Source organism: Onychomys torridus, unplaced genomic scaffold (genome assembly GCF_903995425.1).
Source record: "Onychomys torridus unplaced genomic scaffold, mOncTor1.1, whole genome shotgun sequence".
Taxonomy (NCBI): domain Eukaryota; kingdom Metazoa; phylum Chordata; class Mammalia; order Rodentia; family Cricetidae; genus Onychomys; species Onychomys torridus.
The window spans coordinates 1-17249 of NW_023412345.1; the positions used below are offsets into that span (position 1 = coordinate 1).

Sequence of the window (17249 nt, forward strand, 5' to 3'; positions counted from 1 at the left end):
ATACAGTTGCTTCTTTGATTTGGATTATCAAGAATCCCAAGGGCTTAGTGTTTTCACTTTTCTTTTATTTCTTTCCTCCTGATTAACTTGTTTAAGGCGCTCTTCATGTCCTCATTCCTAAGGGTGTAGATTATAGGGTTCAGCAGAGGGGTAACAGCAGTGAAAAATACAGACACAATCTTGTCCTCTGGAAGGCTGGTCGATGGGCGTGAGTAGATGAAGATACAGTGTCCAAGGAACAGTGTGACCACAGTGAGGTGGGCTGCACAGGTGGACAAGGCTTTTCTCTTGCCTTCAGAGATCTGTTGCCTCAGACTCACGAGAATGACTGCATAGGACACTACAAGAACCACAAAACATACCACAGAGATCAGACCACTGTTGGAGACAATGAGAATCTCAATGATGTGGGTGTCAGTGCAAGCCAGTTCAATCACCTGAGGTACATCACAGAAGAAGTTGTCAATCTCATCAGGACCACAGTAGGGCAGCTTTATGGTGAGTGAGGTGAGAGAGATGGAGTGGATGGTTCCCCCTGTCCACAGGGCCCCTGCCAGAATCATACACACCTTCCAGTTCATTATGGTCATATACTGTAAGGGTTTACAAATGGCCACATACCGATCATAAGCCATGACAGTAAGCAGGAAGATCTCCGTGCAGGCAAAGAGATGCAGGAAGAACATCTGGACCACACAGGCATCAAAAGAGATGAGCTTTTCTTCTGACAAGGTGTCTCTCAGCATCTTTGGGACAGAGACTGTGGAATGGCAGACATCAATGAAGGACAGATTGCTGAGGAAGAAATACATGGGTGTATGGAGCCGGCGGTCGAATATGATCGTTATGACAATGAGGATGTTACCAATCAGTGTGAGGACGTAGAAAATGAGGAACATGAAAAACACAGCCATCTGTACCTTTGGATCGACAGATAAACCTCTAAGCCGGAAAAACATCACTGAAGTTTGGTTGACAAGGACAGCCTTTTCCATTCTTTCAGCTCTCTGTCAAAATTAAAGAAAAAATGTGAAACAAATATAATACTTAACATTTGTGTCAACCATTCGTTCACTTAATTTCTTGGCCATTGATGACTTCAACTAGAAGTTGTGGGTCAAATATCTTGTGTTTATTTTCTGTTCCCTCCCTTCCTCCTCCCTTGGTGCTGGGGATTTGATGGCAGCTCACACATAATAAGTGCTTGCTTTAACTCTGAGCTACAGCCTGTCTTGTGTTTCCTAAAAACAAATCATGTTTCATCATCTTCACTAGATGCTAACCCCACAACCGTGGGAATAATACAACAGTGAACCTTGATTTACCAGGAAATTAAAATCCCCTTGAAGAAGGGGGTGGAGAGTCCAAACAAGGTGTTTCTCCCTTACTGCAGCAATGCATCACCACTTAGATTTACTGTATTAGAGACAGAGTCTCAAATAGCCCAGTCTTGCTATGCAGCTGAGGATGTCCTTGAACTCCTGATCCTTCTGCCTCCACTTCCCAAGTGCTGAGTTTGCTGGTGTGTGCCACTGCACCCAGATCAGGTTATGGACTAAGGTTATCCATATTCTGAATAGGGACATTGTGTAAGGTTCACAAACATGGCCTTTGAATATAGTTTCCCTTGTTGTCCCTTTGATTGTACTTTTCACTAGCCCAAATCACTTCTCTCCTGGTGGCTTTTCATGGGTGCTGAGGGCTGAATTTCCATGATGACAGTATCAGAAGGCTGCAGCAGCTCACCGTGCTGCTGGAAGCTGGCAATGTGGCTGTATGGTTTGTTGAGCACCTCTTTAGAGAAGGCTGCACAAAACCCTAGAAGTCCTTAACCTGGAGGTCAAGGTCCAGGCTTAGCAACATCTATGTGTTGACTAGATCATCTCCAGCTCTTCAGATTCTCATTCCGTTGCTTGATTTCCTGGTCTACAAGTAAATTCAAGGAAGCTGTTTTATTTTCTTTTATATTAGCTGTCCTCTGATCCATGTATCATTGCTATTTTAAAAGATTTTATGTGTGTATATTTATGTATGTATCTATCATCTGCCCATCTGTCTGTCTGTCTATCTATCTATCTATCTATCTATCTATCTATCATCTGCCCATCCCTCCCTCCCTCCCTCCCTCCATCCATCCATCCATCCATCTATCCATTCTTCTCTCTCTCTCTCTCTCTCTCTCTCTCTCTCTCTCTCTCTCTCTCTTATCTATCTACCTACCTATCTGTGCTTGTCTGGTGCCTGTGGAAGCCACAAGTGGGCTTCAGATTCTTTTGGAACTGGAGTTATGGATGATTGTGAGCTTCCATGTGGGTACTAGCAACAGAATTTGGGTTCTCTGCAAGAGCAGAGAGTGCTTTTAATTGCCTAGACCTCTCTCCTCCCCCACTACTGCTTGCTTTTATAACAATTGTATGCTCTATATTAGAATCACAGGGTTTTAGTTCTTGAAGGGAGCCATTTACAAATGGCAAAAATGAGGCATACAGAGGTAAAGCACTAGGCTCAAGGTTACACAGAACTGGAGTCACAGCTGGGTCTAGAGTTCAGGTCTCTTGCCCCAGGCTTCATCCACTTTGCCATCACTCTGAATATCTGTGGTGGAGAAGTTAAGCAGAGGGTCTTTATGACCTTTCTTCTCTTAGGTGTCCTGAGTCAGTTTTGGGTGTGGTCTTTAGGGACCTCTGTTTCTCAGGCTTGCCCCCTCATGCCACCCTTGCATGCAGCTTTCCAGTGGTGGCTCACCTGGAAACCTGTCTCTTTTTTTGCCCTGGACACCTTCATCCTGTGCTGTCTGCCTTCTAACTTTCCTCAGGTCAGACTCTGCTGGACACATGAGTCTTCTCCATACTGCTTAGGGGAAACTTCGCTTCCACTGTCAGCAATGTCTAGTACTCCCTGTCACTCACCGTGCCAGCCTTATGCAAAAACGACCACTTCTGCTGTCCATGACAAAATAAGAGTTAACAGTACTGTCAAACTGAGGCTCTAACAAAACAGAGTTATGGCAAACAAGATACTTTTTGGACAGAGGTCTTTCAATTAACACCTGAAAAATAACCAGACTGGTGTTTTGTTAGTATTTACAGCAACATCTTTATGTAACTATAGATTAATTTTACAGTTTATCATTTTTCTTAGAACATGCATTTCACATTTTTTGCTGCAAAAACTATTTCAGTTGTTTAGTTAAGCCTTACAGCTATTTTCCCTGTTTTAAAATTGACACTTGAAGGGCTGATTTTAAATTAATCTTGTGACATTTGTTTGAAGTGAAGACTTTGTCTCCTCCTCCTAGGATGGGGACACACACTTTTAACTACCCCTCCCTCCTTTCAGCATTTTCATTCTACTTGTGTGAACTCACAGGAAAAAGGCTTTGGAAACATGGTGTCCAATGACATGAAATAAATGCTGTCAAAAATATGGTAGGGAGAGGTGGGTCAGCAGTTAATAGCACTTGTCACTCTTGTAGAGGACCTGCACTTGGGCCCCAGCACCTATAACTCCAGTTCCAGGAAATCTGATGCATTCTTCTGACCTCCAAGGTCACCAGAGACATTCACATTGCTACATACATATGTGCAGACAAAACACTCACACACATAAGATCAACTAAATAAATATAAAAATCTACAGAGCACTAAAGTACACATTTCAGGAAAATGTAGGAGATGATGAGTAAGGACAAAATGAGAATAAAATGAAAATACCTATAAAACTCACTTGAGTGCTTTCTGATGCTCTCAGTCCCTTCAAAAATACCTAGATCTTCTGCCCTGTAGTTTGAGTATAATAAAAACTGTCTTCCAGTAGAAGGAAGGACTTATTTGATGTTGGATTGTCAGAAAACTGTGTGTGCATTGACTTTTTTCTATGAAGAATGTGGAAGCGCTTGAAATTCCCTGGAGAGCCTGTTCACAGTTGGTCATAAGTCACGGCAAAATCATAGCTTTGTATTTTTACTATAGTCCTTTTTTCACTGTGTAAATAATTCTGCAGTAAGATTTCCTAGGATGGTGTCCAGTTGACTGAAGATGTCGTGTAAGAGCAGTATGTCTTGTGGGATTTTAGACCTAGTGACGAGTAGAGATGAGTAGAGCAATCTTCTTTATAGTTGTACCAGTTTATCAGGACAATTTAAAAACCAAATGTCACCATTTCAGTCAGAACACCAGTGTGGCCAAAGCATCTTGTTTGCTTTATTGCACACTTCAGGTGCGAGTGTTATTTGTTCCAGATGGAATATCCAACTTTGAGGTCTGAAGGGGAACCATAAAGGGAGCAAACAGCTGTGGCTGGCAGCTGTTGCATTGCTGTTGGGCTACCTGAATATTCAGGCTTTGTTTCCAAGGAAACATCCCAACAGTGACATCAGCTTGCCAAGTTATAGTTAGGAAAAGTTAATTCTGTGGCTGCTGATGTAATAGCCTTGGCATCTATTGCTAAGAGGGTTTAATGAAAAATAGGACCTGAACACCTGACTCTTTGGGCCATATTGTATATAATTAAATTAACTAGTAGTATTTCATCATCCCAGGTGAAGTGTTAATTACTAGGGGATGGTTTTGCCTCTTCTTCTTCTTCTTTTTTTTAAAAAAATTATATTTGTGTTTTAATTTTACACATCAGCCATGGGTTCCCCTGTCCTTCCCCTTACCTCCCCCCCCCCCACCTTCCCCCATCCCCTCCCCTCCATTCCCATCTCCTCCAGGGCCAAGACTCCCCTGGGAATTCATTTAAACCTGGTCGATTCAGTACAGGCAGGTCCAGTCCCCTCCTTCCAGGCTGAACAAAGTGTCCCTGTGTAAACCCAAGGTTCCAAACAGCAGCTCATGCACTAAGGACAGGTCCTGGTCCCACAACCTGGATGCCTCCCAAACAGTTCAAGGTATTCAATTGTCTCACTTATCCAGAGGGCCTGATCCAGCTGGGGGCTCCACACCCTTTGGTTCATAATTCATGTGCTTCCATTCTTTTGGCTATTTGTCTCTGTGCTTTTTCCAATCTTGGTCTCAACAATTCACGCTCTTACAGTCCCTCCTCTTTCTCGACAATTGGACACCTGGAGCTCCACCTGGGGCCTGGCTGAGGATCTCTGCATCCACTTCCATCAGTTATTGGATGAGAGTTCCAGCACGACTGTTAGGGTGTTTGGCCATCTGATCACCAGACTAGGTCAGATCAGGCTTTCTCTCGACCATTGCCAGCAGTCTACAGAGGATGTATCATTGTGGATTTCTGGGGACCTCTCCAGCACTCTGCCTATTCCTGTTCTCATGACCCTAGGAAAGACACAGGGATCACCCAATGACAGAGAAATGGATGAGATCTACATGAACAACCTGGACGACAGTGGGAGTAATGAAGGTCAAGGTTTGAGGGAAAGAAAGCTTAGGGGAGCAGGAGATCCCAGCTGGATCAAGAACAGAAAGGGAGAACAAGGAATAACAGACCATGATAAAAGAAGGCCTCTTCTTATTTAATTCATAAGTACATGGATATGGAAAGGTTAGTGGATGTGAAGTTTGGTCAGCCCTCTGATAGTGTAAGTGCTTTGTCTGAGAGCTAGATTGTCAGGGTGCAATTTTGGAAATCTGAGATGTATGAATTTCAGGAAATATGTCATATTTCTGATTCTTAGTTTTCTTTCCCACAAAACATGTATAGGGTCAGGAAGATGGCTCAGTGTGGTAATGACTTGTCATGCAACCTTGGCAGTGTGAATTTTATTTGTGGAACTTACCCCAAGGTGGAAGGAGAGAACCAATTCCACAGAATTGGAGTAATCTGACCTCCACATGTATGCTATGACATGTGAATACACCCACACATCATATATAATACACATAATCATGAAACAAAATTAAAAAACAATAAAATGCCTTTTTTTAGAACTTTTGAGAAATTTGCTAATCATGTGGCATTTGCTGTTACATGCAAAATATTTATTTCAGGGAAAAAATGAAACAAAACAAAACCTACTGTCCATATTTTTGGCATCAACTATTTGCTATTTTAGACAATAGTAGATCTCTTGTATGAATTAGAATCTCTTGCTCTGGTTCTCCTTTGGCTTTCTCTTTGCTTTAGCTGTATGAGTTTTGTGTTTAAATTGATGAAGAGGAATAAAAGTAGAGAAATGATGATGGCACTTTTTAAAAAAAATTAAAATGTATTTCTCAAAGACATGGCCTTTGGTAGTATATTAGTCAGGGTTTCTATTGCTGTGATGAAACACCGTGACCAAAAAGCAAGTTGGGGAGGGACTGGATTATTTAGCTTGCACTTCCATATTGCTGTTCATTATTGAAGGAAGTCAGGACAGGAACTCAAAACAGGGCAGGACCTGGAGGCAGGAGCTGATTCAGAAGCCATGGAGGGGAGCTGCTTACTGGCTTGCTCCCCATGGTTTTCTCAGTCTGCTTTTATATAGAACCCAGGACCAGCAGCTCAGAGATGGCTTCACCCACCATGGGCTGGCCCCTCCCCCATTGATCACTAATTAAGAAAATGCCTTACAGCTGGATCTCATTGAAGCATTTCCTCAACTGAAGCTCCTTCCTCTCTAATGACTCTAGCCTGTGTCAAATTGACACACAATACCAGCCAGTACAGGTGTGGATGCTTCTTTTTGTTCTAGAGCTTCTAGGTGTGCTGTTAAGTTGCTAGTATGAGATCTCTCTAATTTCTTTCTTTTTCGAGATAGGGTTTCTCCATGTAGTTTTGGTGCCTGTCCTGGATCTTGCTCTGAAGACCAGGCTGTCCTGCAACTTACAGAGATCCACCTGGCTCTGCCTCCCGAGTGCTGGGATCAAAGGCATGCACCACTACTTCCTGGATTTCTAATTTCTTTATGAAGTCACTCAGTGCTATGGACTTTCCTCTTATCACAGCTTTCATTGTGCCCCATAAGTTTGGGTATGGTGTGCATCATTTTCATTGAATTCTAGAAGGCTTCAATTTCTTTCTAATTCTGCCTTGATCCAGGAGCCATTCCATAGAGAGTTGTTCAGTTTCCATGAGTTTGTAGGTGTTCTGTTGTTTTTGTTGTTGTTGAAACCCAGCTTTAATTCATGGTGGTCTGATAAGATACAAGGGGTTATTTCAATTTTCTTGTATCTGTTGAGACTTGCTTTGTGACTTAGTATATGGTTAATTTTGGTGAAAGTTTTGTGGTTCCGTGAGGTGCTGAGAAGAAGGTGTATTCTTTTGTGTTTGGGTGAAACGTTCTGTAGATATCTGTTAGGTCCATTTGGTTCATGATCTCTGTTAGACTCTATTATTTCTCTGTTTAGTTTTTGTCTGGGCGACCTGTCCTTTGGTGAGAGTGGGGTATTGAAGTTTCTCACTATTAATGTGTGAGGTTTAACGTGTTATTTAAGCTTTAGTAATGTTTCTTTTACAAATATGTGTTCCCTTGCATTTGGAATATAAATATTAAGAATTGAGATTTCATCTTGTTGGATTTTTCCTTTGATGAGTATGAAGTATCCTTCTCCATCTCCTTTGATTAATTTTGGTTGGTAGTCTATTTTGTTAGATATTAGAATTGTTCCACCAGCTTGCTTCTTGGGTTTATTTGCTTGGAAAATCTTTTTCCAAACCTTTACTCTGTAATGTCTGTCTTTGATGTTGAGGTGTGTTTCTTGTATGTGGCAGAAGGATGGATCCTGTTTTCACATCCTTTCTGCTAGTCTGTGTCTTTTTTTTTTTAATTTTTGAAAGATTTATTTATTTATTATGTAGTGTTCTGCCTGCATGTATGCCTACAGGCCAGAAGAGGGCGCCAGATCTCATTACAGATGGTTGTTAGCCGCCATGTGGTTGCTGGGAATTGAACTCAGGACCTCTGGAAGAACAGCCAGTGCTCTTAACCACTGAGCCATCTCTCCAGGCCCTAGTCTGTGTCTTTTTAAAAATTTATTCTATGTGTATTTAAATCATGTATCTTGATCCTATTCATTTCCCCATTCCTGCCCTCTGCCCCTACATACCCCCTAAATAAAACAAAATTTAAGGGACAAAAGGAAAAAAGAAAGGGAAAAACTTACAAATCTCATCCTGGAAGTTGCAGTGTGACTCAGTGAATCAAGCCATAGTCCATACATCTTTACTTGCAAGTGTTCATTGCAAAGAGTCATTGGTCTGGTTCAAGGCTCTGGTCTCTACTACCCTATCCAGGCTGGGCCTTCGCTAGGACTCCTCCTGGATATCTTGTTGCTGCCCTGTGTTATGGAGATCTTGCAACTTTGGATCTGCAGGTCAGTTCCCTTCACATGCTCCAGTAGATCATAGATGGGGTGGATAATGGTGTGAGCCAAGTCATAACCTTGAATCTGGACCTGGGCAGCTGTAGGGTTGGTTTGCCAGATGTGAAATGGGGAGAGCTCTCCCATGCTTACAGCTTCAGGGCTGGCTCATCCACACCTGCACTAACAGGGTTCAATCTCCTACTCTTATAACCACAGGGCCAGCTCTGCCTCCTGCCCCAGCAGTTGATGGGGGTGGGTAGGAAGGCAACTCTCCCCTGCTCATGCCACCACAAGACAGATGGGTAATGGGGACAGCTCTCCCATGCTCACAATTTCAGGACTGGCTCAGTCTGTGTCTTTTTTTTATTGGGGAATTGTATTTATTGGTGTTAAGAAATCTTAATTACCAATGATTGTTAATTCCTATTATTTTGTGTTGTTGTTGTTGGGGAGAGAGAGAGAGAGAGAGAGAGAGAGAGAGAGAGAGAGAGAGAGAGAGACCCTTCTTTTGGTTTTGCTAGTGTGAGATTATTTCCTGTATTTTTATGGGTACAGTTAACCTCTTTGGGTTGGAGTTGTATACTTCTACTACTTCTGTAGGGCTGGATTTGTGGATAGATGTTTAAGTTTGATTTTTGTCATGGAATATCTTGTTTTATCTATCTATGGTGATTGAAAGGTTTGCTGGATATAGTAGTCTGGGCTGGCATCTGTGGTCTCTTAAAGCCTATAGGACATCTGTCCAGACCCTCCTTGCTTTTAGAGTCTCCATTGAGAAGTTGGGTGTGATTCTGATAGGTTTGCCATTATATGTTACTTGACCCTTTTCCCTAGCAGCTTTTAAAATTCTTTCTTTGTTTTGTATGTTTAGTGTTATGATTATTATGTAGTGGTGGGGCTTTCTTTTCTGGCCCAATCTACTTGGTATACTGTAAGCTTCTTGTACCTTTATAGGTACCTCCTTCTCTAGGTTAGGAATTTTTTTCTAAGATTTCATTGAAAGTATTTTCTGGGCCTTTAAGCTGGGGGGTCTTTTCTCTCTTATATTCCTAATATTCTTAGGTTTGTTTTTTTCATATTATCATAGATTTCATGGATGTTTTATGTTAGGAACTTTTTAGATTTAACATTTTCTTTGACTGATGTATCAATTTCTTCTATTTTATCTTCTATGCCTGAGATTCTCTCTTCCATCTCTTGTATTCTGTTGGTGATGCTTGTGTCTGTAGTTCCTGTTCACTTACCTAGATTTTTCATCTCCAGGATTTGTGTTTTCTTTATTGCTTCTTTTTCCATTTTTAGATCTTGAACAATTTTATTAATTTCCTTCATCTTTTTATTTTTTTTCTTGGATTTCTTTAAGGGTGTCTTAGTTAGGGTTTCTATTGCTATGAAGAGACACCATGATCAAGGCAACTCATATAAAGGAAAACATTTAATTAGGGTCAGCTTACAGTTTCAGAGGTTTAGTTCATTATCATCATGGTGAGAGGCATGGTGGCATGCAGGCAGACATGTTGCTAGAGAAGGAGCCGTGAGTAGCAGGCAATAGGAAGTTAACTGCGTATCACACTGGGTTTAGGTTGAGCATATAGGAGACCTCAAGACTTCCACAGTGACACACTTTCTCCAACAAGGCCACACCTACTCCTAATAGTTCCACTCCCATTGGGGGCCATTTTCTTTCAAACCAGCACAAAAGGATTTATTCATTTCTTCCCATTGTTTGTGTTTTCCTGGATTTCTTTAAGGGATTTATTCATTTTTTCTTTAAGGACCTCTATCATCTTCATAAAATTGGTTTTAAGGTTTTTTTCTTGTGCTTCAGCTGCATTGGAATATTCAGGGATTGCTATATTACAATAGCTAGGCTCTGGTGGTGCCATAATTGCCCTGGCTGTTGCTGATTTTGTTCTTACACTGGTGTTTAGGCTTTGGGTTTGGGATGAATATAGGTCTAGGTGCTGATTTCTGAGTCCATCTTTGTTGGATGGATGTTTTGTTTCTTGGTTTCTGTTTCCTCTTTGGTCTTCTGGTCTTTGCAGTCTGCATATCTGGTGGCCAGCATGACCTCTAGTCCAGCAGGGAGTCTCCATCAGAGTTGGGGACTGGACTTCTGGTGGTTATTGTGGCCTTTGGTCCAGAAGTGTTCTTTGTTCTTCTGACTGTATGGATTGTACCTGAGTGGCAGATATATGCCTGTGTAAGGGTTGGGGAAGGGATGTGGTAGCAAGGGCAGGAGTTGGGCAGGAAGGGGTGTCAGAAGCTTGGGTCTTTTGGATCTGAACTGAGGGCATGGGAGGGTTCTGAGGGCAGGTGGGCCTCTTACCTGTTCTTCAGATTGGCATGGCCTACACCCGAGCAGTGATATCTGCCTGTGTCTCAAATTGTTTCTTGTGTTTTAATGTTTTCATTGTAGAAATGTTTCATTTTCTTGATTAGGTTTATTCTAATACAATTGCATATGGATTTTTTCCTTTTTTCCCCAAGCATATTTGTGATTGAGGCTACTTATTTTTGTATCTTGTCACTTTGCTGAAAGTTTTAATCAGCTCAAGAGTTTCTGGTAGGCTCTTTAGGGTCCCTCATGTGTAGAATACCATCACCTGTGAATGAAGTTACTTTGGCTTCTTTTCCCACTTGTGTTACTTTTCTTTCTTTTTCTTGTCTTATTGTTCTAGCTCAGACTTCATTCAACACTATGTTGAGTAAAAGTGGAGAGGATAGGCAGCCTTGTCTTGTTCCTGCTTTTTAATCATGCTGCCATGCTTCCCACCATGCCTATAATGAACTAAACCTCTGAAACTTTGAGCAGCCCCAATTAAATGTTTTCCTTTATAAGAGTTGCCACAGTCATGGTGTTTCCTCACAGTAATAGAACATTGACTAAAATAATGATCAATAGGTACAGAACAGGCTTCTGACAAAATCCAGTAACCCTTCATGTTTAAAAAAAAAAAAACCTGAAGAGACAGAAATAGAAAGGATATACCTTACATAACATAGGCTTTAAAAAATAAACTCATTGCCAACATTATATCAAATACATTAAAACCCAAGAGTTGTACAAAAGAGTCATGTGTAAATTCTATTTCTAATTATTTTAAAACAATTTATTTATTTTTATGTGAATGGGTCATTGCCTACATGGATGTATATGTACAAGTGCCTGGTGCTTGTGGAGGCCAGAAGAGGTTGTATGATCCCTTTGAACTGGAGTTACAGTTAGTTGTGAGCTACCATGTAGGTGCTGGTAACTAAATCCATGTCTTCCACAAGAGTAACAAGAGCTCTTGACTGGGAGGAGAAATCAGAAGATCTCAGAGGAGGATGCTGTTGATCCTACCCATTAAGAGCGAAAACTATCTCCTGAATTAAAGCCAAATAAACAATCTTTATTTACTATGCGTAGGACTGATTCTCAAACCTTTCAGGTCTCCTTTTATAGGAAAAAAAATATAAACTAAGGACTTTGTAACAAGGACTTTACAAATAAATTTTACAGAAGCAGATAGAGATTGGATTATTTGACAGATCATCTTGGCAGAATGTCTCAAGGTTCCTTGACAGAACACCTTATCTTATCAGGGTAGAGTATGTGTGAATCAAGCTCTATTCCAGAAACAGAACATCTCAAGATTCCTTGGCAGGGCATCATTATATCAGGGTAGAGTTTGTGTGAGTCAAACTTAAATTTTGTAGCAAGATAAAAACCACTTATTTTGGCCTTATAACAAAATGATATCTTATCTTAAGATGGAATCAGGCTGGGTCCATCAATACCTCTTGCCTCATGTGCCCCTTTCAAATTCTTAGTAGGAAACTGTCAATTCTGTCTGTTGCATAGGTTGATGAATGCTAGACAAGAGTAAGTGTCTTAGCATTTTATCGGGTGGGAAACAAAATTGGTAATATATCAGAAGATACATGGCCTGATTGTGAGTAGCATCATGAGTATTAAGGGTCTGCAGCTGCTAAATAAGAATTGTTAGCCAACGGGACCAGGTGAATAGGAACCAGCACCAATTATTTTTTTCCTTGGTTGTTTAAGTGTTCGGTTTTAAGATCATTTCTTACCATAGCTAAGGTCTCTGTAACTATACCCGATTAGTTAGCATAGAAACAAGTTTCTTCCAGGGCCATAAATAGCCCTCCTTGTTTTAAAGAGCAAGTTGAGACCTTTCCTGCTGCTGTTAAACTTAGTTCCCAGTCCCAGGTGGAAGGTGTGTGGGGTTTGTCATTATGGCATATATAGCAATAGAAGAACAAGAATAGATTCACAACAAAACGTTAAACCTTAGAGATCACAGATATTAATATTAAGAGGGCTATGTTTAGTCACTGTCCATTTCTAGTAGTTTGTTTATGTTTCTATAGGGTTAGTCCTTATGCGCCTTCTTGAAGTGTAAGGGATGAAACCAGGCAGCAATACTGGCAACTTTAACAGCAGTGGGTGCCTGGGAGAATTGCAATGTAAGGTCTTTTCTATCTGGGTTCAAGCTGGTCAGTTTTGAAGTGGTGGGTTAACATAGTATCATTGGGCTGAAATGGGTAGTCAGGTGGAAGGTACCCATGAGGATAGATTTTTACAAAAACTTTTTAATGATTCTTTGTGGATTTCACATCATGCCTCCTGATCCCATTTATCTCCTTGTCCCTTCATATCTGCCCCCTGCCCTTGCAACAACCCCCACCCCAATAAAGCAAAATTTAAAAGAAAAACAAAACCAAAAACGTCTTGGTATAGCTAGAGTTTTTCTGGTCTTGCCTGGCCCACAGTCAGGACAACTCTCTCACCCACCAGTCCCACAGCTGCTCAGACCCAACTGAGTAAACACATAGAGACTTACATTGCTTACAGACTGTATGGCCGTGGCAGACTTCTTTCTATCTAGTTCTTCTATCTTAAATTAACCCAATTCTATTCATCTATATCTTGCCATGTGGCTTGTGGCTCACCGGCATCTTCACATGTCATGGCGGTAGCTGGCAGTGTCCCCTTTCTCCTTCCTGTTCTCTCAATTCTCCTCTCTGTTAGTCCCGCCTATACTTTCTGCCTGGCTACTGGCCAATCAGTGTTTTATTTATCAATCAGTCATCCACAGCATCTTGGTGTGGAAGCTGTACTGTGACACAGTAAGTCTCACAGTATACCTTTAGTCCATACTTCTTTACTTGTAAGTGTTCATTGCAATGAGTCATTGGTCTGGTTCAAGGCCTCTGGCTTCTGCTACACTACCAGTACTGGGCCCTCACTGGGACTCCTCTTGGAAATCCTGTTTTTGCCTTGTGTCACAGAGATCCTGCAGATTTGAATCTGCAGGTCCAGCCCCTTCACATGCTCCAGCAGTTTATAGATGAGGTGGGTGTTGGGGTGTGTTAACTCATAGCCTTGTTTCTGGGCCTGGGTAGTAGCTGTGTTGGTCAGCCTTCCAGCTTTCCCTTCTCATCACCACCAGGGCGAGCTCTCCAGAAATAGCCTGGCTAGCTCACCCAGTGCAGTAGTCCCCAGAGAGTGGAGCCAGTTCTCCTGCTCTCGTGCTGTCTTACTCAAACCCATCACCACCAGGGCCAGCTCTTCTGTTTTGCCCAGGTGAGGTGCAGGGTCTGCTCTCCTGAGGGCTGCAGTTTGTGAGGGGTAGGGACAGCTCTCCTCCTGTCATGCCCTCAGGGCCAGCTCTCCTGCCTACCACAGATGGCAAGGGGTAGAGTGGGGAAGGCATCTTTCCCATACTCCTACATGGCAAATGAGGACGGAGAGGTCAGCTTTCCTGCTCTTACACCTTCAGGGCCTGCTCACCTATGCCCTGGCCAACAGGGTTGGCTCTACTCTGCTGCCAGGGTGAGGTGCAGGGTCCATTTTTCTGAGTGCTGTAGTCATCGAGGGGCAGGATCATCTCTCCCACTTTCATAACCTCAGGGCCAGCTTTCCCATCTGCCATAGGCATTGAGGGGTGGGGCTTGGGGGAAGGCATCTATCCCTTACGTATTCCACTGTGCAGAAGATGAAGGGTGGTGTAGATGAACTTTCTTATCTGGACCCTTGGCTCCCCAATAATGACACAGAGACTTATTATTAATTATGAAACCTTGTCCGATAGCTTAGGCTTGTTTCTAACTAGCTCTTATAACTTATTAACCCATTTCTATTAAATTATATGCTGCCACATGGCTCATGGATTGTACTTCACATCCTACACATCATGCTTCCTTTGCTACTCATGACTCACATTTCTTCTTCCCAGGATCCTCTGTGCCTGGAAATCCTGCCTAACTATTGGCTGTTCAGCTTCTTATTAAACCAGAGTGACACATCTTCACAGTGTACAAAAAGATTATTCCGCATCAGGGTAGGGCCAGATATCCCATGCACATTTGTGGGGTTGGATCACCTGTACCCCTGACAACAGGCCCGTTCTATTGTGTTGTGCAGGTAAGATACATGGCTCACTCTCCTGAGTGCGGCAGCTGGTGAGGTGAAGGGTCAGTTCTCCCACTCTTGTGACCCTGGGACCTGCTTTTCTGCCTGCAGTAGGTGATGAAGGGAGAATCTCTTGCTTGTCCATGCTACCACATGACAGATAGTGGGGCTGGCTCTCCTGCTCTCACACCTTCAGTGCTGCCCAGGTGAAGTTCAGGGCCCACTCTCGCCAAGTGCTTCAGTTGGTGTGGGGCAGGACCAGTTCTCTAGTGCTGTAGCCAGGGAGGGGTAGGGGACAACTCTGTGCAACCATATCCTCATTGTTTCTAGTGGTGACAGGAGCCGTGGATATCCACACAGACTGAGGCTGTAGAAGGGCCATGGACCCAGACATGACCCTTGACAATAGCCCAGTCCTGGATGACACTGTGGCCCTGGGTGGCAGTACAGGCTGCTCAGATTTGTATAACCAGCAACAGTGTGGTCCTAGGTGCTGGCCAAGGACCGAGATGTACACATGGCCCTTGGTGGCAACATGGGCCATGGATATGAACACATACCCTGATTGCAGTTGTACTACGGATCCAGACATGGCCCTTGTCAGCAGCTTGGGCTGGATATCACCATGGCCTCTGGTGCCAAGTGGGCCACCCGTATCAGCCAGTTGCTTTCTGCTCTCCACTCTTTAGATCCACCTCTATCCCCAGCACATGAATCAATCTCTCTCCCCCCCCCCCCCTCTCTCTCATTTCCCCATCATGTACTCACTCATCATAATGGTGCCTGACACTGGCTGGGCTTGTGGTTGATTCCTGCCCACCCAGGGCAAGTGTCTTGGGGTGGCGCTGTGACTGTGCTCAGGTCTCATAATGCCAGGCCCTGAGGATAGATTTTATCCCAAGTTAATTGCAATTCTTATAAAGATTCAGAGACTGGAGTGAAATGTTCTGGCAATAACTTTCTGTGTACCTGAGGGATCATGGTGGGTGGCAGCCAGTAGACTATCTCATATGGCTTTTCCTGATATGGGGTACAATGGGCTCTCAGGAGGGTGTAAGGCAAGAGATCAACCCAGTTACCACGAGTCTCAACAACATATTTAGTTAATATTTTTTTAGTTGTATTAATCCTTTCTACATTTCTTGAACTTGGAGGATGATACATACAATGCAATTTCCAATTTACATGAAGAGCCTTTAAGGGTAATTGAGATAATTTGGTCATAAAGGCTGGGCCATTGCCAACCCCAGAGATAAAGGAAGGCCAAATCCGGGAATAGTTTCCATTATTAGTGTTTTTGTTACTATTTGGGGTGTTTCCATTCTCTTCATTCCAGGGAAGGAAAGGCCTCTATCCAATCAGAGACAGTGCCAACAAAGACTAGCATTTACCTGGGTACAGGTCAAGCAGAGATCTGAAATGTTTGAAGTATTTCCCAGTGTCCAGGTAGCCAGACATGAGGGGAGATAAGTTCTGAGATCTTTTAGATGACAGGTGTGTGGATCGATGTAGGGCAATTAGCCAGTTTTTGCCCAGTGACTTTGGCACATAGATTCTTCCATTTGGTAGGATCCAGCACCCATGGCTGTTTCCCTGGGCCCTTAGGCTACAACAATCTCAGCAAACCTAGGTATCCAGAGGTGGAATATCCAATAGCCCCTAAGAATTCCCTAATCTGTTTCTTTGTGGTTGGATTAGGGATTCTCATCACGGCTTCAATGGCCTTTGATAATGGTCCTTTCTCTCTTTTTTTTTTTTAAATTTATATCCCATGTAGGTAACCTATGAAGTACAAAGCTGAGATTTCTTTTTGGAGACCTGGTAGCCCAATTGAGTCAGAGTCCTTAAGAGACCACTAGTAGCTTCTCGACAGTCCTCTTTATTCTTGGCTGCCAATAATAAATAAGGTAACCTTTTGGTATTCACTGTGAAAACAACTTAAGTCTCATCAAAGATAGGGGAATTCTTGAATCCTTGAGGTAATCAGGTCCAAGTCATTTGTCCCACTATTCCCAGTTCAGAACTGGTCAAATGCAAAGATGGGATGACTTAATTTTGATAGAGGAATGGCAGCCCAGATAGTAGGAACATCTTTTACCAGCTGTTTTCTTTAGTTCCCCTTCTGGGTCTTGGGTTTGGCCTTGGAGGAGGAAATATTCCTCATTTAAAGGACAGACAATGGTTAAGACTGTGGCTAAGTTCCCTACAGAGGACCCAATAGTTGTTTGGAGCTTATTCAGATCTCTCCCCAGCAAGGGGAATAGACATTCAGGATAACAATGAAAGAATGAGTTCCTGTTCCTTTTTCCCATTTTTGGGAAATCAACAGTCCATTTTGTAGCCCAATTATATTTTCTAATTCTCCTTGTATCTCTCTGTATTTCCATTGTTACTTTATCAGAGGGTCCAAGGAACTTCTGTAATATAGAATATGATGCTCCCATGTTTATCGGGAAGTTCATAGGTTGGCTGCTAATTGAGAAGATTACCATAGGCTCTGGAGAAGCCTAGATTGAAAGAGACATACCCCTCTATTCTTACAGAGTCAGGACTGGTTTTGGCTGATGAATGCT

At 42.6% G+C, this 17249-nt stretch overlaps 1 protein-coding gene across 1 annotated transcript; it reads right to left on the minus strand.

Annotated features, from left to right (window-relative positions):
• On the minus strand, nucleotides 1-3850 carry LOC118575622 (olfactory receptor 4E1). Its single transcript, XM_036176093.1, has 2 exons — nucleotides 3727-3850; nucleotides 1-1005 (listed from the first exon to the last, which is right to left on the minus strand). The coding sequence occupies exon 2, from the start codon at nucleotides 993-995 to the stop codon at nucleotides 54-56; it is 942 nt and encodes a 313-aa protein (XP_036031986.1). The 5' UTR covers nucleotides 996-1005; nucleotides 3727-3850; the 3' UTR covers nucleotides 1-53.
• Nucleotides 3851-17249: the final 13399 nt, after the last annotated feature.